Consider the following 19,444-nt stretch of genomic DNA (forward strand, 5'->3'; position numbering starts at 1 on the left):
CACTCCCCTCCCCCCAACCCAACCGCGACAACCTCCAGCATCCTCTCAACCCTCCTTCCTTCTCCCCCCCGCCCCCACCGACCCTCCAAAACCTCCTCCCCAGACCAGATCCCCATCAAGAACCCTGCATCCCCGCCCCGGCCCCCGCCACCCTCACCCCCTCGGTCAGCACGGCAAGGAACTCGGCCGTGCGCTCCGTCGCCGCCCGGCTCGCGCCCGCCCCGCCGCGCCCGCTGGCCAGCTGGTGGTAGAAGCGCTGCACCGCCGCCAGGTGCGCCTTCAGGTCGCGCTCGGCCGCCGCCATCGCCTGCCGCAGCGTCTGCGGCTGCGGCTGCGGTTGCGGTTGCGGCTGCGGTTGCGGCTGCTGCTGCAGTTGCTGCTGCTGCTGCTGCTGCTGCTGCTGCTGCTGCTGCTGTTGGCGTTGCTGCTGTTCCTGTTGGCGGGTGATTTGGGCTTGGAGGGCGGACATTTGGCTGACGAGCGTGTCGATGCGAGAGGTTTGCTCCTGGAGGAGGGTTTTGAGCACGGTGGGATCTTCCGGGGGTGGTGCGGAGGGGGTTGCGGTGGTGGTGGCCTCAACTTGGTTCTTGAGGGCAGAGACATCGTCGCGGAGGAGGTTAACTGTGCCGGCGAGGGTTTGGAGGGGCTGGAGGACAGTGTCGAGGTTGGGACTGGCTGCTTGTTGCTGCTGGTTGTTGGAGTCTGCGGACGGGTGCGCGGCCACGAGCTCCTTTTGCTGCGTGGCGAGTCCGGACACCTCGTCCTGGAGGGAGTTGAGGCTGTCGACGATGTCGTGCATGGATTCCATCATGGTGCTGATGACGTTGGTGACTGTGGCCATGTCTTTTTTGAGGCCTCCTATGACCTCGCCGAGCTCCCCCGGGAAAGCGGCAGCCGGACCGTTGCTAGCCGTGGCGGCGCCGTCCGGCCGAGGGGCAGCGCTCAGCTTGCTCTTAGTCTCGGCGAGCTGTTTCTCAAGGCTTGCGATACGCTCTTGCAGGGCAGACCGATCGTCAGCAACGCCCCGGGCTGCGGTGTTAGGTGCTACTTCTCCCCCTGCCCGCGTGCCTGACTGAGCCGCGGGCTGAGGCACGGACTGTGGTGCAGGCCGGGCGGGTTGAGCTGGCGGCCTGGGCTGTTCGTGTTGGGGATGGCTACTCCGCCGTCGAGGGCTTCTTGTAGCCTGGATCCTGGGTGGTTCGTCGCGTTCGCCTTGCCTCTCGGGTCCGTTTCGAGTCTGCTCGCGCACGTCAGAGTTAAGCCGCCTGGACTTCGGGCTACGCTCGTCCTGTGGCGAAACAGAGCGCTTGCGTATCGACTGTAGCGTGCTATGGCTGTCGGCAGCACTCCCCGAGCTCTCCAACTTGATCGACGGCGACGGTGGCCAACGCGGGGACCTGTTCTCCTCACTGGCGGACCCTCTGGGCAAGAAACGGCTTGTATTGACGTGGAGGGTCTGGTGCGGATTCGTGGGCACTCTGGCGGCATTAACGACTTTCTTCTCCTGGGTTTTGAAGAAAGCCTCGGCCGCCTTGAAGACGGTCAGGTCCGATAGCACACTGGGGTGAGACTCCAGGCCGTCCAGAAAGTCGATCCAGTCGTCGACGGCGCGCGCCGTCTCGGACACATCCTTCGACGGCTTGTTGCGCTGAGCCCTGCGGGCCTCGGTGAGGATATCCACTGTCTTCCTCACCACGGTCGCGTTCGTATTGAAACCTTTGGCGATGGCGGCCCACAGGCTGTCCTGACCGTAGAAGTCCCGACAGTACAGAAGGGCGCGGAAGAGCACATAAATGTTGTTGCCGTAGCGGATCTCGCGCCGCTTTTGCGAATCCTCAATGGCGTCCCACATCGAGTGGCGTTCATCGGTGTACCAGCTGCAGTGGAATGCACAGGCCCAGGACTGATTGAACTGCAGCTTTTGCTGCGTGGCGAAACAGAAGCCCCACAGCAGGATGGGATCGACCCTTGGGGCCATCGTTGCGCGTGAGCGACTGTCTGATAACTACCGTATTTCGGTGTGGTCTGGCGAACTGTGTCGAGGTTGCTCTTGGGCGCCCGGGTGTCGGGCGGTGGCTGCGTTGCTTGCTCGCGGCCTCGCTACGCCAGTGAGTCTGTCCAGGGAGTTGGCCGCAGGCACCGCGGGCATGAAATGTACGATGAGCAAGCTTGCTAATGATGATTCTTTTGGTAGGGTTAGGCCCGAGGTGCCTGTTTGCTTTTTCGACTTCTGGCGGCGGAGGATCTTTTTTTCGGGACCACTGGGTGGGCGCTCGAGTCGCCTGGCCTGTCAGGGTTCGCGCTGCAACTGGGGGTTAGCAGCTGGGGTGGATTCTCATCGCTGTATCCGTATTCCGTACAGGATATACTCCGCACTCCAGTCGAGCAAAGAATGGAATTGCTAATCGTCAATGTTTCCGTGCTGTAATCTCATCTAGCGATGAAATGATACGGCTGCCGACCTGCGCATAGCGCTCTTTGATGATGCTAGCAGATTCACGGCTGGGAAGTGGGCTGTTGTCGGCACCTGCGCCGTACTATTTACACAGTGCCTGCCACGCAAAGATAGCGAGGTGTGAAGTAACTGACACCGTGCCATGACGCAGCATTGCCCGTCCTTCCACCGTCAGGTCGTTAAAGGCGACTGAGCCACTCTCTCCCGTTCAACTTCCCAGGCCTTTGTTCCTAGGCCGTGAGCCCGAATCCGGCAGCATAGTTCGGGGGAAATGGCGAAGGGGAGCGTATCCGTAGACCTCAATCGCCCTCTGCGCCGGATATATCGATGGGCGGAGTGGGGAGCTAGGACTCGCTTTCAATGGATCATTAACTGACATGTCCCACAACCGGCATCCGGCAGCGACCATTTTCTCGCGCTTGACCGACGCGCCAAGCCGAATCTCAGAATGTAACCGCCAGCATGGACACGAGCGAGTTCCCGGCTACTAAGGCTGAACCAGCAGCAGCTGCAAGCCACCATCCCCAGTCCTGAATGCCTACCTGGCTGCCCTGCCGGGAAAGAAGGAGACAGTCACAAATCACTGCAACAAGCGAAGCGGGCGCTGTCCGCTACGTTGCGTTGGACAGGGAATTCGCCTTTCAGTCGTGGTTCGCCGCCCTGCAAGAGGCCCTTTAAATTGACCCAAGATTCGCTCGCTCGGGAGAAAGAGGCGCACACGATGGTCTTGGTCGAGCTGTTGGAGAAGAGTCTTGAAGAGTCTTGAATTGATTGGAAAGGCCGCACTTTGGAGGCCTTCACGGAATCCCCAAAGACCAGGGTTACTTTGACCGAGAAGAAACGGGCGCCAGCAGATGAGAACACGAATGAATTGGAGCTGAAGGTTGAAGCGGCCCTGTTCAAGGCTGCCGACGCCGCTGACCAGCTGTTTAATAAGAAGGCCAACCCGTCGCGCCTCGAGGTCGAGAAGACGGAGATGAGCGCGGCTCTGAAGGCGGAACAAGCAAAATGCAGAGAAGCGAAGCCGTTGCCGCGATGGACAAGGAAAAGGCACAGCACCCTGCACGTCAAGGCACTGGACGCCGAGAAGCGTAACACCCGAGAACACGCAGCGCGCGGGGAGGGAAGGCGCATCCACGGCCGAGCAACCAGAACTCCACCCCTTGCACCTAGACCACATAGGTAAGGTAAGGACTAAAGTCGCGCTGTTGCAGGAGCAGACTGACCACCGCGGAACCAAGGCCGCACTCGCCACGCTGGAGCAAGTACGTTGCGCCAGTCGCGGCGGGCTCTCGGATGAGCAGCGTGAACACGAAGGACACCGAGAGACTCGGAGTGGCTTCTTGAATCTTACTGGGGCTACCGGGAGAGGCCAGTTCGAGGATTGGTCTGCAGGCTGATCCAACGCTTTATTCGTTCTTTCCGTTCTTCACTGTTCCTTTCGCTCGTTCCTTCCGTGTGTTCTCTTGCCTGTTTTGGTATTCCATTGATAGCCACACCTTGGTTCACTGAGAAACTGTGCCAGTCTCGGCGTGCTGGGCTGCGCACAACAACTCCCATAAGCGTCATTCGCCTCCCTCCGCCCTGCCCCGAGATGAGCGAAGACAGCACGAGCGCTCCCCCTCCATTCCATCATGCTCCAGAAACCACAACATTCCATCACTTCCGCCGACTACCCCCGGAACTGCGCCTCCGCATTTGGGAATTCTGCCTCCCCCGCCGCATCATCCCGCTCAGCATGCTGGTGATCCTGCACAAGCATGCGCAGCAACACACCGCGGCGCAATCTATCGCACACTCCGACCCGCCGGACGCGGGATCCAACGACGACGCCAGCGCCAATCCCAAGCACGCGCGCTCCACTGCAGACCGCGGCCCGAAGCCCGAGCTGAACGAGGAGAACAAGCCACCTGGGGCCCAGCGCCACCGCGAACAGCACAGCCAGCCATGCTCCTCCTTCCCTTCCAAGCCTTGTCCCTGCTCCAAGCTCATACGGGCCACCCTCTCCCGCCCGACGCTCCTCACCCAGATCAGCCGCGAATCCCGCGCGGTTGCGCTCGCCCGCCGCCGGCCGGTGCTCTCATGCCTCACTGGAACTGGCCCTGGCAGCGACGCAAGCACGAGCACCACCATGGGGAGGACCAGTGGCATTGCGAGCGGTAATGGCAAGGGCCATGAAAATGGCAGCAGCGACAGCAGCAGCAGCGGCAGCAGCAATGAAGGGGACGGAACAGGGACAGCCTCCCATCGGTATCCGTGCCATCAGCGAGCTCAGCGGCGGTGCCCGCCGGGTTGGGATCAGGCATGGATTGACCCACGGACGGACACGCTGCTGGTAGACTGTGATATCGGCACGGAACACAGGGCCATCTGGGAGCAGTTGCGAGAGCATCTGCCTCTGATGCTTCCTGGGTGTGGAGGAGGAGAACGAGGCGGGGGACCACGCCAGGGGGCAGGGGTAGGAATCAGTGTGAGAGCCTGGCACTGGATGGAGTCGGCCATGTCGTGGATTAGTGCCGATAGCAAGCTGGATGGCAGTCGGTTGGGGGCCGGAGGGAGACCACAGGTGGACGTGGTGCTGCTTGAGGTGGAGTTGGACTTGACGGCTGCCGACGCCAGGGCATCGGGGTTGTTTGGCTTGCTGGGGGAGGACCGCGCGGTGTTTGTGCCTTTGTCAGACCGGCGTCAGCTTGAACGCCTCTTCAAGGTGCAGGATCGGCGGCTATGGGGCCAGGATCTGAGGCTGGCGGTGCGGAGTGCGCTAGCAAGCTGGATGGAGTGGCATGCATCTGAGATGCAGGGGCCGGGTGCAGCAAAGGCACTGCTGCGCCGGACGCGGTGCACGGCAGCGGGCTTCGACATCCGCCCAGTTGTCCACGTGCAGTGGTCCGATCTGGCTGGGCCACGCGGAGTAGTCTGAAGGCCGCCGTTTCCGTGTAGTTGGAAAGGTTAGGGGGTGTGTATACACGCACCGTGGCCATCGTGGGCTCTGTACAGCTTTAGACAGGCAGCTAATCAACAGCAAACATAAGCAAGTCTTGCAACGCAAAGTCCGAAAGAACAAACACAGCAAGCCGCGAAGCGCAAGAATTTATGTACTCACATTGATCCTACGTATATTATGACGCTTAGAAATGGTAACCGAGACCATTCCCCCTTCCTTCCCCTCTGACGCGCCAGAGCATTTTCTATATTAGAGAGGGGTTCGTGAACGGGAGAGACTTGGAGATGCTAACTGCTAGCTTATGAAATCCGGGACGATGCCATATGCAGCTCTGCTACCCAACTTTGGTCTGTGTGACAAAGGAACAACATGAAAGAAATGGAAAGACTGACGGATGGTATGCAAGCATTGCCCAAGATATCGCCTCAACAAACAGCGCTGTCGCTAGATTTCCGAACATCGCTTTCCGCGTCCCCTTCAACCTCTTCCTCATCCAAGAGCCCCAAGCCGCTGTCATACCTCCTCCTCTTCTTTCCCCTTCCCGACCTGACCAGATCCCCGGCCAACAAACCACCAGTTGTTGCCCCTAACCCGGCGTTCAGCCTCGCCGGTGTCTTTCCACCCTCCCCATCGCCCGTCTCAACCTGCGGCGCCACCGCAGAACCGCCCCCTTCTCCCGGACCCGCACCCTCCAAGAAGAACCCCTCGCTCATACGCGCCACCCGTTCCAGCTCGGCCCTCATCCCGTCCACCAGTTCCTTCGCCCTCCGCCGCTCCTCATCCGCCAGCCGCCCGGCCTCGGTCTTCTCCTTGACCAGCCGCGCGTTCTCCACCCGCAGCTTGTGCACCGCCTCGTGCGCCGCGCGCAGCGAGGCACCGAGGCGGTCGACCTCGGCGCGCAGCTGCGCCACGCGCGCGTCGCGCTGCGCGAGCGCGGCGCCCTGCGCCCGCGACAGCGCCGCCAGCTCCGCCTTGTGCGCGGCGACGGCCGACGCGTGGCTTGCTGCGAGGGCGGCCAGCTGCGACTGCAGCGCCGCGATCTGCTCCAGCGCGGCGGCAAGCCTCGCCTCGAGGTCGGCGGTCGCGCGCCGGTGCTCGGCCTGCGCCTCGCCGCGCTCGGCGTCCATGCGCTCAACGAGCGACTCCAGCTCCGCGATGTCGCGCGTGTAGGTGCGCACGGCGCCCTTGAGCCGGTCGAGCCCGAGCTCGAGCTCGGCGATGCGCGCGTCCTTGTCCCGGCCCTCGCGCTCGGCGGCCGCGAGCTGCTCGCCTAGCTTGTCCATCGCGTCCACGCGCGCGCCGAGCTGCTGCCGCAGCGACTGCTCGATCGCGTGGTACTCGTCGATGCAGTCGTCTGCTTCGCGGTTCTTCCGGGCGAGGTCGCGCAGGCGCGCGAGAACCAGGTCGAGCACCTCGGCGCCGGCGCCGGTTAAGGGGAGGGTTAGCTCGCCGGGAGTGAGGTACTCGAGCTCGAGCCGCGCGGCGCGGAAACTGGCGCGGAGCGACTCGATCACCTCGAAGGCGTCCGATCCTTTGAAGCCGAGGGTTTTGAGAGATGAGTCGAGCTCCGCAAGCGCCGCGGTACGGTCGGAGAGGGTCTGCAACACGCCAGTAAGGCGTGTTTCAATATCCGAGTGCGGCGGTGACGGCTCTTCCTGGGGTGCTTCTTTGGTAGAGAAGGGAGCTAAAGTGCTTGATAGCCGAGATGCCAGAGCCGCGTAGGACTCCAGCGAAGCTGTTAGCTTGGTGATCTCGAGCTGGAGTGACTCGAGCTCCTCGATGAGATGCTGTTTCTCGGGGTCTGGAAGCGAGGCTTGGATGCCAACATCTGGGCGGGACGCGGCAGAGCGCCGGCAGGGAGTCTGCGGCTCTGGCGGGGGAGGGCTGGTTGATGGAGGCGTCGGAAAGGACCCACGCATCCTCCTCGTGGGCGTACTGCAGAAGAGCTCAGCCCTTGTTGCCTCGCCGAAGTCTTCCGCGTCGTCCTCAACATCCAGGTCCATGAAGTCGTCAGCAAATGGATCGCGCGCTGCCCTGGTCCACTCTTGGGCTGAGCTACTTGGGATTTGCTGCGCACTTGAGCGACTGGCCAGCTCCCGCTTGAGCGCGGCAACCTGTTGCTCCAAGTCCCAGACACGGTCCGTGTCCAGCACCACCGTCTCGTCGTGCAGCCTCGCGATCTCGTCGTCCTTCTCCGCTAGTTCTGCTTTTAGACGCTCGATCTCAGCCCGGGCTTCCCGCGCCTGCCGCCTCCTCTCGGCCGAGATGTTGTTCATCTCTTCGCTGAGACCGTTGCGCCGGATGCGGCGCTTGACCCGGCCGTCCAGGACCTGGCGAAGAGGGAGGAACCGGACTTCGCCGCTAAAGGGAGAGCCGTCCGCGTCCAGGTCCGGAATTCCGCTGCCGCTTGAATGCTGCAGAAACTGGGCCGGGGTGGAATGACGCCGCGATTTCCGGCCGCTGCCGCTGGAAAGACGAGCGCGGCGAACCATAGGCGTCAGGCCAGTCCCTGAGGCTCCGTCTGGCGTGTGGGCAGCCTCCGGGCCCGGGTCCGAGAACCTGACGCGTCGCTTTCGAGACTTGGGCGTGCGCACCGCCAAGTCTTCTTCTGGCCCGGGCCGCGCTGGTGAGGCGCATGACGAGGTTTGTTTCGCGGACTGGGTCGTCAGGCTCCGCCGCGTGCGCCGCAGCGCGATTGGAAGATCTGCACCATCGTCTTCCATGGTGTTGCACAATGTCCGGAGTTTGACGCGATTGGGTTGTTGAATGTTCAGAGGTAAACACGGAAAGAATTGAAGGGACATGGACAGAGAAGTCGGAAGCCAATGAATTGCTTTTGGTGTTCCGGCAGGCAGCGCAGGCAGCAACCCCACGCCCCACGCGCCCCGAGCCCTTGGTGTCCAATTGTTTGTTTACTCTATTTCTGGATACGGTAATTAGCGGGACCGTGCAATGCGGACCCCCTGAGCGCGCAACCCCTTGACTGCATGTCTTGGCATGCAGTGAGCTTCTGGGACTGAGTTGCAAGTGGACAAAGGTGCGCGACCTACCTATCTGCAAATATCGTGGCTTCCTGATGCGGGCTGTCCTTTTTGGGTGCCCGCTGGTCTGTTTTATGTATTTCTAGAAGGCTAAGAAGGCTAGGCAACTGCGTTGATCCTGAGATCTCGGAAACGAACTGGGTAAACAAGAGACAGATATGATGGGCTCGGTGCCTTGGGAGAGAGGGGTATTCTAGAGCAGCACTGATCGCATGGTAGCTGCCATGGGATGCTCTGCCATGGGATGCTGTCGGGGTGTGTACACCTCTCGCTCTGAGCATTTCCTTCCGGGGATCCGGAGAACCGCGGGCTGGTCGCACAGCAGGTGATGCGGGCGACGGAATGACACCAGGTGGTACCTGTCACATAATAACAAGGATAAAATAAACTGAGATTGATGCTACAATCTGATGTCTATGATGGGTTGTTATGGGTTGTCTATCGATGCTGGAAAAGTGAATCTTACCTAGGACAAACCGAGGCAACGCACCAAACTTTGCCTCGCTGCCACTTAAGTACCCACGTCCACACGGTCAACCAGCGCTTTCTTTCCTTTAGTTCTGTTCCACGATAGCCAGGACTCTGCACTCCGGGACTTTTCCCTCGTGGATTGCGCGAAAGTAATCGGTGTCGTGCGTCTCCGTAAGTTCCTCGATCAAGCGCTCTGGGTCATACTCGATGCTGATGCGGTGCCTCCGAAGCCGGGACTGTCGGTGCTTCATGTGCTCGTGCGCATACCTGGCAAAGTCGAACGCTGTGGCGCCCCAAGGGCGAGCTCGGGGGTACTGCCAGACGGCGTCCTCACCGCCGTCCTCGAGGGCTCGATCGGCCGGCTCCGGCACCTCGGCATACACGCAGCCATTTCCCTGGAAGACGGTCGTGCCAGCGGGGATCTAGGCCCCGGGTTTGAGCTTGATCTCCCGGTCAATGACGTACAGGATCCGGAGATTGGGCGTGCTCACGGGCCAGAAGGACGCTACGGCCTCGGTGTTCGAGCACCACCTGCGGCTGTGCAGCAGGTCCCGGCAGTCGACGCCTTGGTCTTGGGCATCGAGATTGGCGTAGCAGATTGGGGACCCGGAGGCGTCATAGTTCTCTGAATGGAACCCTCGCTCAATGGACCCATAGCACTGGCTATCGTTGAAGCAGGCCAGAAGATCATCCCCAAAGTGGCGCGGGCAAGCCCTGAAAAAAAGCGGGAAGGTCGATGGGTCCTCATGGTCCCAACTGTCATCTTCATCCAGGAAGTCCCAGAACTCATAATAAGCACGTTCAAGTGCTTCCGCAGCTCTGGCAAGCAATGGATAAAGCCTGACAAAGCCTTCCGGGTCGGGAATGCGGCCAAAATGATGTGTGATCGAAGTTTTGACCTCCCCCGTCTCCAACACTCGCTTCCGGCGCTCGGGGCTCAGGTCAGCGTGTACACGCACCCCTCCGTCAGGGGCATCAGTGTAATGCCACTTGACAGAGCGCCTAACCACGCTCAGCTTGAGGAGGTTCCTGACCTCGTGCTTTTGATTTTCGGAGAGGTCGGTAAATTCGGGCCCGTCGAGGACATTGCAGAGCAGACAAACCACCCGTTGCTTGGAGGGATCGCGGTTGTGCCAGCTGTCGCGAAACTCCTCCCAATGCTTGCGGCTGGACCGGAGCGTGTCGCAGCGAGAACACACCTTGCGGTGCTTAGGATCCGAAAACTCCACCGCAAGGCGCTGGACCGCGATGAGATGATGGTCGTAGAAGCCAGCTGTCCTTAGCAGACCTGACAAACGGGTCGCCGGCCAGCCGTACTCCTGTGGAATGTCGGTGGACTCGAAGGGACAATCGACCCAGAGAACGTCGACAGTCGGGTTCAGGAACACCGGATAGCCTCCGCGGCGTCCGTAGCAGCCCATGGCCAGATTAGGGCACACGACCCTCTTTTTGTCCTCCTCGGTAAGCTGCGCCATCACGGTCGGGATCGTGGAGAGGGTTCTCGCTCCTTGCGGTGTGGCCCTATGCTTCACCAACTTGACTAACTGCTGCTGCTCGATGTGTTGGCTATCGAGCCGTCTCTGAAGCACTCGGCACATTGCCATCCGCGCAGCTTCGCACGTCCGCGAAGCCGCTAGCATGTGGTAATACGGAGAGCTTTTGAACAAAGCCTGCTCAGGCAGCAAGAATCTCACCTTGCGATCACCTGTCAAAAGCTCTTCAACCAGCTCGTCTGACCAGCCCAGTAGCTTGCCCCCCTCCTTCACGAAGGTTTCCCAATCATGTCCCACCTCTTCATGGGCCCGCTCAAATGACCAACCCATCAATTCTTTCAAGCCTTGCTCTACCTCCCTCGCAACTTGATGCACTTTTGCAGGGAGAACATACAGTCCAAGCGCCTGCACGCAGGGGGAAGGGTTCAGAAAACTCATCTCCCAGATCCTCTCCTGGATGTCAAGCGGGAGCTTCTGGAATTGATGGAATTGCCTCGCCATCGTGCCGTGATGTGGGGCTGTCGTTTCTGCTTCCAGTCCGTAGCGTAAGAATTATCTCAGGGGTTTTTGTCGACTAGTGGTCGTTTGGTGGCTAGCACGGAAGTGGATGCGATGGCAGCGAAACGGAATGGGACGGGAACAGGGTGAAGGCTTTTATAGTTCCGTTGCCGGTGACCGTTACAAAGCATAACTGAATCTTTTTGTTGCGTCGTTCCCTTGTCCCCAAGTCGAACAGTTCAGAACTTCGAGTGTCAACAACCAGCTTGTGCACCGTCCCGAGCGCCAACCCACAGCAACAGATTTCATCGAGACTTGATTCAGTCAGAACAAAAAGCTCCCTTCAATGTGCTTTTTGGCATGTTTTTCATTGTGCAACTCGAACTGATGTAGTCAGACGAATCTATGACTCAGGCTTGCGAATCACAGGTCGGCATAATTGGCATTGCGAAAGGCTGTTGTTCTCTCTTGCAAGAACAGTGTAGCAGCTCTTCCTCAAACACAGCAGCCCATAACGCCCACATGACACCGCCGCGCATCCATGCGGAAGCTCAAGGGTCGGTGACCATCCGAAGCCCAAGCTGACCGCACCCAGAACACTCCCGACTGGGTCAGACCGGTCCACCAACGCCAATGCTAAGCACGAGCCTCCTGAAGAAAAAGGGAAAAGAAAAAAAAAAAAAAAGAAAAAAAAAGAGAAAAAAAAAGCAGTGCACGCAAACAAAGAACAAAACGCCAAGAACTCCCCAAGGACGACCAACCCCTCTCCCCACCATCCCCCCATCGACACCGGCCCGCACCCAGCTCAGACACCAGCCAGGTACTCCCTGACGACGCGGGCCTCCTCCCCCTCGGCGGGCCAGCCGACCTTGTCCTCGTCGCGGGCGACGACGAGGACCTTGCACACGAGGGCCTGGCGCGCGGCAAGGCCGAGCCGGTAGCTCACGCGCCAGGCCTCGCGCGCGTAGGCCGGCAGGGCCGGGTCCGCGTCGCGCACGAGGTAGTGCGTGCGCAGGTCGTGCAGCAGCGTCGGCAGCACGTCGGCCAGGTCCGGGATCACCATCGGCCGGATGGTGAGCTGCGCGCTGCTGCCGCTGCCGCTGCTGCCGCTGCCGCTGCTGCCGCTGCCGCTGCTGCCGCTGCCGCTGCCGCCGTTGGCGGTGGCGGCGGCGGCGGCGGCGGGAGCAGCGGGCTGGTCGGCGGCGGTGGCGGCGGCGGGCTGGTCCAGGTCGTTGTCGCCGGCTACGTCGGCCTGGCCGTAGCCGTCCATGTTGTCGGCCGCATTGTCGACAGTGCGGCTGGCGGGCACGACCAGGAACATCAGACGCGGGTGTACTTCGATGTACGAGTGGTCGGCCGCGTGGAACTGGGCGAGGCTGCGCCGGAGCGGAGAAGTCGCAGGAACTGGGAAGTGGTCAGGTCGGGCTTTTCGTGTCTTCCAAACAGCTTGCGACGGAAGGGAGGTGGGAAAATGGGGGGAGAGGAGGGGAGGAAATGAGTGGGTGGGTGGTTGGTCGCGGCATTGATTCGCGGGTCCATGGGGTTTCGAGGCGCAGACTTACGGGTGTAGAAGTTTTTGATATACACGCCGATGTACTCTTGGGTGAACTTGCAGCGGGGCTTCTCGTAGACGATGTAGAACTCGCGAAGGCTGGGAAAGCAGTTGAGGAAGCCGCACACTTCCTCCGGGCACATGTGCCATTGCTGATGTTTGACGTGCTCGTCGGTGACTCTGGGGCACCGGAAGTTGGCCCTGATGCTGTGTGCCGTGTGATGTCGCTGGCTGTACTTCAGTGCAACCTTCTGGATGTTCGAGAACTTCGCTGCCAGGTTGTTCGAGTTGAACAGGCCTCCCGCGGGGTTGAGGATCTGATTGACACCATGAAAGTAGCCAAATACGGGCGATGTGGAGTTCGGCATGTCCACCACCACGAGATCTTCCTTGTGATCGGTGTAAGCGACTAGGGCCTTGAAAGGCAGTCGGGTCCCGTCCCTCAGCGTGGCAAGATGCACAGCGCCATGTGCCACTTGGCTGACTGCCGCGATGTTGATGAGTCCGCGAAAGCCCGACTTGTCCTCCCTCTTCGGGACTGGAGCAAAGTCCAGGTGCCAGGTCCCAAGGTGGTGATCGACGCGGCGGATTGCCCTGACCACGTGGATGTTGGGCTTGCCAATTGCCTCGGTGAAGATTAATCCCTGTATCTCAGTTGGGAAGCGATTGAAGTGTGGGAAGCGGGCCTGCTGCAGCTGCTGACCAGGCAGTGCGCTGGCTTGCGCCAGAAGCTGGCCGGTTCCTTGACCGACTGGGTCGGGAACCTGCTGCTCCTCCTGTTGAGACATGATTGATCGCAGATAGAACGAGAATATGGCTGAATGGAGTGTGAAAGGAAGAAGCGCAATGTAGGCGAAGGAGAACGGGAAGATGTGGTCGCTGTGTTGTTGTGGTTGTTGCTTTCGCAGTCAGAATGGGAAGTGGAAGAAGAGAAGAAGCGAGAGAAGAAGCGATTGCAGAAGTCAGAAGAGAAGGAGTGCGAAGTGGCTGGGAGAGAAGAGCTTCAAGAATCTTTCCTGGAAGGACCGCGCCTCGGCGCGTTAAACTCGGTGTTTGGCTGGTCTGCGCAGATGACGCGTGTGCAGCCTTGGGGAACTTGGGACGAAAATGGGAGTGCACTGAGGGCACATGATTGTGTTTATCTAGATTCTGCAGTATTCTTGCCCAGATGCTGATGGAAAGGTCACCCCGAGGTGGGCTCTCAGCCCGGTTGACCAACGGTTGTTGCCCTTCAGCGGATGACTTCTTGATCATTTAAGTAGATTGTTTCGGGCATCACTGACGCCTCAGAAACCTAGTCTACTACATGCTTCGCGAAGCTTGCCTAGTCCTCGATTTAAGCCAGCCAAGGCGAACCACCAAGCTGCTTCAGCTGCTGATTGACAAGCCTGCCCAGCATCACATTGTTTATTGACTTATCAGAGTCAAAGGGATCAACAAACCACACCTTCCTGACTCACCCCTTCTGCCAAGAGTCCAATCCAGGGTGCCTTATCCATCATCCAGGCCTCTATAATCAAGTACTCACAATTCGCACCGCTCACGGCATCACAGCGCTACCGAGAAGGGTCAAATTACCATTGCGAATTAGAAGTCCCGGCCGCATCTTTGGGCTCATTCGTGACTTTCCAACCATAAATGACGATGCAGCCAATCATTAGACACTGACATTGCTTGACAGTTGAGCAAGATACCTTGAGCTGAGAGCCTGAGATCCTCCCTTCGCACACTCACTTACACACTGGAGGTTCTGGAAGTGGAGCTAATTGGGCTGATCCTGGCCAATCGGAAGTGGAGGTGTGGGGTTGATGATCCGCTCCCTCCGAAAGCCACAATTTTTCCAGCTGGTTCACTTTTTCTTTTTGTTTGCTCCCCCGCTCTCGACAAACTTCTCCCCACTCCACGGAGTACGGAATAATGAATCAGTGAACCCAGCACATTGTGTTGAAATGCTCTAGCGGCGTATGTGAGACACTAAACTTGTTGCTTGTGTTGAGCAGGCTGTTGCGAGTGAGTCTGCGCTGCACAAGTTCTGCTTGTGTTTCCAAGAACGGTCCGTTGGCTATGGTAGGTAGGAACTGTATTCCGTACTCCTCTTCACTGCCGCAACAGGTACCTCCCGGATTCTCAATTGGGCCATCCCACGCCTCCTCTTCCAATGCGGCCTGGCTCTCATTCCATCCGGAGACGGACATGGCCCTGCGATTCTCTGGATCACCCCCCGAGCGGGCTCCCGCTCTTTCCGTGGGCTTGATCTATGTGGACGAAGCGGCGGACATGCTGAAATGGACTCTTGTGGGCTTGAAACCGCAGTGGGCGCCTTTCCCCGTGCAAATGAGGTGGGGTCTTGGTTTGCCAGTGCCTGCGAAGGCGCGGGCGACAGCTAGCTGCGGAGCCGGCTTGGTTTGTCCAGGGTCTCGTTTTCTTCGTGTGCGGTTGCTGGAAGGCCATGTCCAGGCGGATCATATGCCCACCTCTCCAGCTCTCGTTGCCGGAGGAAGCTCTCGACCCTGGCCTCCCGGTCCAGTCCTGCCCTCTGGTTCCGGCGCTCCCGTAGCTCGTTGCTGAGGGCAACATGCTGCTGGTCCCGCATCTCGAGCAGGGTCACCGAGTTCGCGCCGGCCCTTGTCATCTGGCCCCACGTGCCAATGATCAAGAACGTCGAGATGATGGCCATGAACGCGAGGTTCGATGTAAATATCTGCTCCTGCTTCTCGCCACTGCCACCGCTGCCATCCCGCTCCCGGTACCAGCGCTCCCAATCCTCCCATGTCGCGTTCATGCTGGCGTTCCCTGGCTGTTGCCGCCACGCTCGATCAGCCTCGCGATGTCGGGACTGGGAGTCGGCTTGGTTCTCCCAACCGAATCCGTAGAGGTCGTACATGCGCTTCTTTTGTGGGTTACTGAGAAGTTCGTTGGCCGCCACCACAAGGCGGTAGCGCTCGAGCTTCGTCACGTGGGAGATGCCATCGCCGGAAGTATGATGGTGGCGGTCGGGGTGGTAGAGCTTGGCAAGCTGGAAGTACCGAGCTTTGCTATAGGGAGCATTCCGCGCCAGCCCGAAAATCTCGTAGGGGGTCGGATGCGCCGACGTCGGCCACCGCGGCGGATCGCTGGAATCGTGCTTGTCGCGCTTGACGCGTTGCCCGTCATGTACGGAAGCATAGGATCGACGCTGCCCTGGGCGGGCCGGGGCAACGGCGCCGACCCGGCGATGCTGCAATCTGCTTGCCGGCGGGAACAGAGTCGCGGAACAGAGTGCGGCAACAGAGGGGCTGCACGATTGAAGGGCAGCTGTGGGTGTCTTGAGCAGCATCGTTTCAGATCGGCTCAATCATGCTTGGAAAGCCCGACACCATGGCGGTGCCGGTGATCATTCGACGGCAAGACGCGGCAATGGCAGACCGGTGCCGACGGGAGATGGAATTGACGTCGTCCTGGGAGCTTGACAGCTGCGTGCTTGCTCTCCGCAGGCGGCTTGGCAGCCCCAGCAGCCGCCAAGCCATCCGTCTTGCACTGGCAGCACGCCACCCCCCGCAGGGTCCATGTGGCGCTGATTGGGCCAGCCACGTGACAAGAACCCCCAGTCCCAATCGCAACTCCGGCAACTTTTCGAGCGAGAAAGACCAAAGATCGTTCAGCCCTGCTGCCTCGAGTGCCCCCGCCACTTCAACAAAACAAGAACCTGATGACTGCACAAGAGGACCGAACCGATTCCTGATCACAACGAAGAAAAGACCCACGCTCTTCTTCTGTTTTCTCACCCTTCACGATCGAGGTGAGTCAAGTCCCGCTTCGGCCAGCGCAAGTCGAGCGACTCGTCGCCTTTATTGGAATACCGTGCCTTCCAAGAGAAATCGTTGTTGGCCGCCGTGCTGATGACTCGACGGGTGTAGTACGCCGATTCCGCCTAGAAACGGCAGTTCCTACCGTCGCTGCAACTCGAGAGAGAGAGAGGATCCTTACCACCGATTCCGACAAGAAGCAATCTCCTCCGATTCACGGCACCTGACGCCCTCTCAGCTCTGCACCCCGCTTGACTCGGCTTCGAATCACCACAACCGGTCACAATGACAGACAGTCTCGTTGACAAGCTCAAAGCCTCCACTTTGAAGTTGGTTGCATATCCGCGACTCGCCCACCACCTGCTTTGGAGCGAGCTGACCAGACAGTGATGGCTCGGGCTCAGACGACTGGAAGAAGAATCTCAGGATCCCGGCCAAGGATACAAGGCAACAGACCGAGGTCGGTGGCACCATCTCGTTGTTGGTCACCAAGTGTTTCTAACCCGGCGGGGCCACAGGATGTGACCAACACCAAGGGCCTGGACTTCGAAGACTTCGGGCTCAAGCGGGATCTGCTCATGGGCATCTTCGAGGCCGGTTTCGAAAAGCCCTCGCCGATTCAAGAAGAGAGCATACCGGTAGCTCTCACCGGCCGCGACATCCTTGCTCGCGCCAAGAACGGCACCGGCAAGACTGCCGCGTTCGTCATCCCTGCGCTCGAGAAGATCAACCCCAAGGTTTCCAAGATCCAGTGTCTCATCCTCGTCCCCACCCGCGAGTTGGCGATGCAGACCTCCCAGGTCTGCAAGACCCTCGGAAAAAACCTAGGCATCAACGTCATGGTCACCACTGGTGGCACTGGCCTTCGCGATGACATTGTCCGGCTTCAGGATCCCGTCCATATTGTGGTCGGGACCCCGGGCAGAATCCTCGATTTGGCTAGCAAGCAGGTGGCCGATCTTAGCGAATGCCCCATGTTCATCATGGATGAAGCGGACAAGCTCCTGTCCGTCGAGTTCACCCCTGTCATCGAGCAGCTGCTGCAGTTCCATCCCAAGGACCGCCAGGTCATGCTGTTCTCTGCCACTTTCCCTCTCTCGGTCAAGGACTTCTCGGACAAGAACATGGTCAGCCCCTACGAGATCAACCTCATGGACGAGCTCACGCTACGCGGCATCACGCAGTACTATGCCTACGTCGAAGAGAAGCAGAAGGTCCACTGTCTCAACACGCTCTTCTCCAAGCTGCAGATCAATCAGTCCATCATCTTCTGCAACTCAACCAACCGCGTCGAGCTTCTCGCCAAGAAGATCACCGAGCTCGGCTATTCGTGCTTCTACAGCCACGCCAAGATGGCTCAGCAAGCGCGCAATCGCGTTTTCCACGACTTCCGCAACGGTGCTTGCCGCAACCTGGTGTGCTCCGATCTCCTGACCCGTGGTATCGACATCCAGGCTGTGAACGTCGTCATCAACTTTGACTTCCCCAAGAACGCCGAAACCTACCTTCACCGGATTGGTCGTTCCGGCCGGTACGGCCATCTCGGTTTGGCTATCAACCTGATCAATTGGGATGATCGGTTCAATCTCTACAACATCGAGCGCGACCTGGGCACCGAGATTCAGCCCATCCCTCAGACCATCGACCGGAGTCTCTATGTGTACGAGAACCCCGAGAGCATTCCTCGTCCCATCTCGAACTTCAAGCCTGCTGCAATCCAGCAGCCGCAGCCGCAGCCGCAGCAGCAGCAGCAGCAGCAGCAGCAACAGCAGCAGCAGCAGGGGCAACCGCAAAACCCACCGGCACAGTCTCAATCCCAAGCTTCGCAGCCTCGCCTTGCACCTCCTGCCCAGGGTGATTGGCAAGGCCAGAGCAGTCGTCAGAATGGCTCGGGTCCCTCCGGCCCGCAAGGTCGCGGAGGCTATCAAGGCAACCGCGGGCCGTCCGGTGGACATCGTGGTGGCCGCGGTCGCGGCTACCAGGGCCAGGGAGGGCGCCAGAGCTACGGTGGTCAACGTGGCGGCCGCCCGCAAGGGCAGGCCCAACCAGTCCCAGCTCTTCAGCAACAATAACTTCCTCCTCCGCATCTTCTACCGGCGTTCGGCGGGTTAATGCTATGAGTATGAGGTCATGTTTCCCGGCGCATATTCGGCTTGTACATATTGGGTTTCTCTTTTCTGCGCACCATCCCTCCCTGGCGACCCTTTCTCCCGACACAAGGCTCAGCCCCGGCCTCTCCAGTCTCTTCGGCTCCGACTAAACGCGCGAATTCCTGGGACCGTTTCCCACGTCACGGAAAGATTTTCTATCTGGCGATTCAGCGATCGGCGATGATATCCAATTCTTGGAAGTCATGGCACACCTCAGCGATGTCGTCGGTTGTATCACACATAATATTCCACGGTGCTCCTCGCCTCCTTACTGACGTAATTATCTCTTCTCCACGATACCACCGGCATACCTTTCTTCGCTCGACATGAATGCGATAGACGGACCTGGACTCAGAATTTTCCGATTTTCCTTTGTGGATGCCGTCGACGTTGCCTTCGCTCGGCCACTGCTCGCTTATCGACCGCGTTACCAACGCCATTCTGCGGCGATACTTCGGATAGGCGTGCCCGAGCGTCTCTAGGACCCCTTTCTTACCTCTTCCCCACAATGTCTATGGCAGGAACGAAACGGCGGCCGGAGTTGGCGTGGGCTGGGTCTCGGGGAAGCCTTTGGTGAACGGCTGGGTTCTCCTCGCAAATATGGGTTCAGGGGAGTCTGGGAAGAGGCGCGGCTTCATATACACGGCGTTTATTCTTGGGCGTTCCTGCTTGACATGGCTGCTTGGTTCTCTCGATCAGCGGCCATTCTGTTTTTATTGTCCTTTCTGCTTCTTTTGTTGGGCGGCGCAGGGACGGACGGGGAAGACGGGGCGCGGACAGGTCACTGTTCTTCTCTGCTTTCCTGGTGCTGGTGCGCAGGGCGTTTATTCGTCATCAACTCGTTGGCACGGCGCAGAGAGGGAAGGGAAAAGGAGGCCTCACTGTATTGGGAGTGGCTCGTTCGGACGGATGAGGGGTGCAGGCCCGCGTTGGTGGGCCGCATGAATCGGTTAGGCTATGCCTAGCTTAAAAAGATGGAGGAACGGCTGGTGAATAGAGGAGGCGGGCGGACTCGTGTTTTGGAGGATGCCATGGATGGATACGGAGGGTGTTCG

General features: G+C 59.5%; 7 protein-coding genes across 7 annotated transcripts; 2 read left to right on the forward strand and 5 right to left on the reverse strand.

Moving 5' to 3' along the window:
• Positions 1–115: 115 nt before the first annotated feature.
• On the reverse strand, positions 116–1,852 carry THITE_125104 (uncharacterized protein; the record flags this gene model as incomplete). The annotated part of the gene is made up of 2 exons (XM_003654488.1): positions 116–1,570; positions 1,628–1,852. 2 exons carry the CDS (start codon positions 1,850–1,852, stop codon positions 116–118), a joined length of 1,680 nt encoding a protein of 559 aa, XP_003654536.1.
• Positions 1,853–3,176: 1,324 nt separating this feature from the next.
• On the forward strand, positions 3,177–5,375 carry THITE_2089695 (uncharacterized protein; the record flags this gene model as incomplete). Its single annotated transcript, XM_003654489.1, has 4 exons — positions 3,177–3,214; positions 3,275–3,637; positions 3,697–3,760; positions 3,981–5,375. The coding sequence occupies 4 exons, from the start codon at positions 3,177–3,179 to the stop codon at positions 5,373–5,375; spliced, it is 1,860 nt and encodes a 619-aa protein (XP_003654537.1).
• Positions 5,376–5,875: 500 nt separating this feature from the next.
• Positions 5,876–8,116, reverse strand: THITE_2031992 (uncharacterized protein; the record flags this gene model as incomplete). The annotated part of the gene is made up of 2 exons (XM_003654490.1): positions 5,876–5,929; positions 6,044–8,116. Coding segments are annotated over 2 exons (2,127 nt in total), but the record flags the coding sequence as incomplete, so codon positions are not given.
• An 878-nt stretch (positions 8,117–8,994) lies between these two features.
• THITE_2089697 (uncharacterized protein) lies at positions 8,995–10,905 on the reverse strand (the record flags this gene model as incomplete). The annotated part of the gene is made up of 2 exons (XM_003654491.1): positions 8,995–9,333; positions 9,403–10,905. The coding sequence occupies 2 exons, from the start codon at positions 10,903–10,905 to the stop codon at positions 8,995–8,997; spliced, it is 1,842 nt and encodes a 613-aa protein (XP_003654539.1).
• Positions 10,906–12,531: 1,626 nt separating this feature from the next.
• Positions 12,532–13,155, reverse strand: THITE_2030084 (uncharacterized protein; the record flags this gene model as incomplete). Its single annotated transcript, XM_003654492.1, has 1 exon — positions 12,532–13,155. A coding segment is annotated over one exon (624 nt), but the record flags the coding sequence as incomplete, so codon positions are not given.
• Positions 13,156–14,743: 1,588 nt separating this feature from the next.
• THITE_2117631 (uncharacterized protein) lies at positions 14,744–15,931 on the reverse strand. Its single transcript, XM_003654493.1, has one exon. It carries the CDS (start codon positions 15,768–15,770, stop codon positions 14,838–14,840), a length of 933 nt encoding a protein of 310 aa, XP_003654541.1. The 5' UTR covers positions 15,771–15,931; the 3' UTR covers positions 14,744–14,837.
• A 150-nt stretch (positions 15,932–16,081) lies between these two features.
• On the forward strand, positions 16,082–18,650 carry THITE_2117632 (uncharacterized protein). Its single transcript, XM_003654494.1, has 4 exons — positions 16,082–16,232; positions 16,351–16,568; positions 16,627–16,699; positions 16,758–18,650. The coding sequence occupies exons 2-4, from the start codon at positions 16,525–16,527 to the stop codon at positions 18,309–18,311; spliced, it is 1,671 nt and encodes a 556-aa protein (XP_003654542.1). The 5' UTR covers positions 16,082–16,232; positions 16,351–16,524; the 3' UTR covers positions 18,312–18,650.
• The last annotated feature ends 794 nt before the right edge of the window (positions 18,651–19,444 follow it).

The sequence above is a fragment of the Thermothielavioides terrestris genome, chromosome 3, assembly GCF_000226115.1.
Source record: "Thermothielavioides terrestris NRRL 8126 chromosome 3, complete sequence".
NCBI lineage: Eukaryota > Fungi > Ascomycota > Sordariomycetes > Sordariales > Chaetomiaceae > Thermothielavioides > Thermothielavioides terrestris.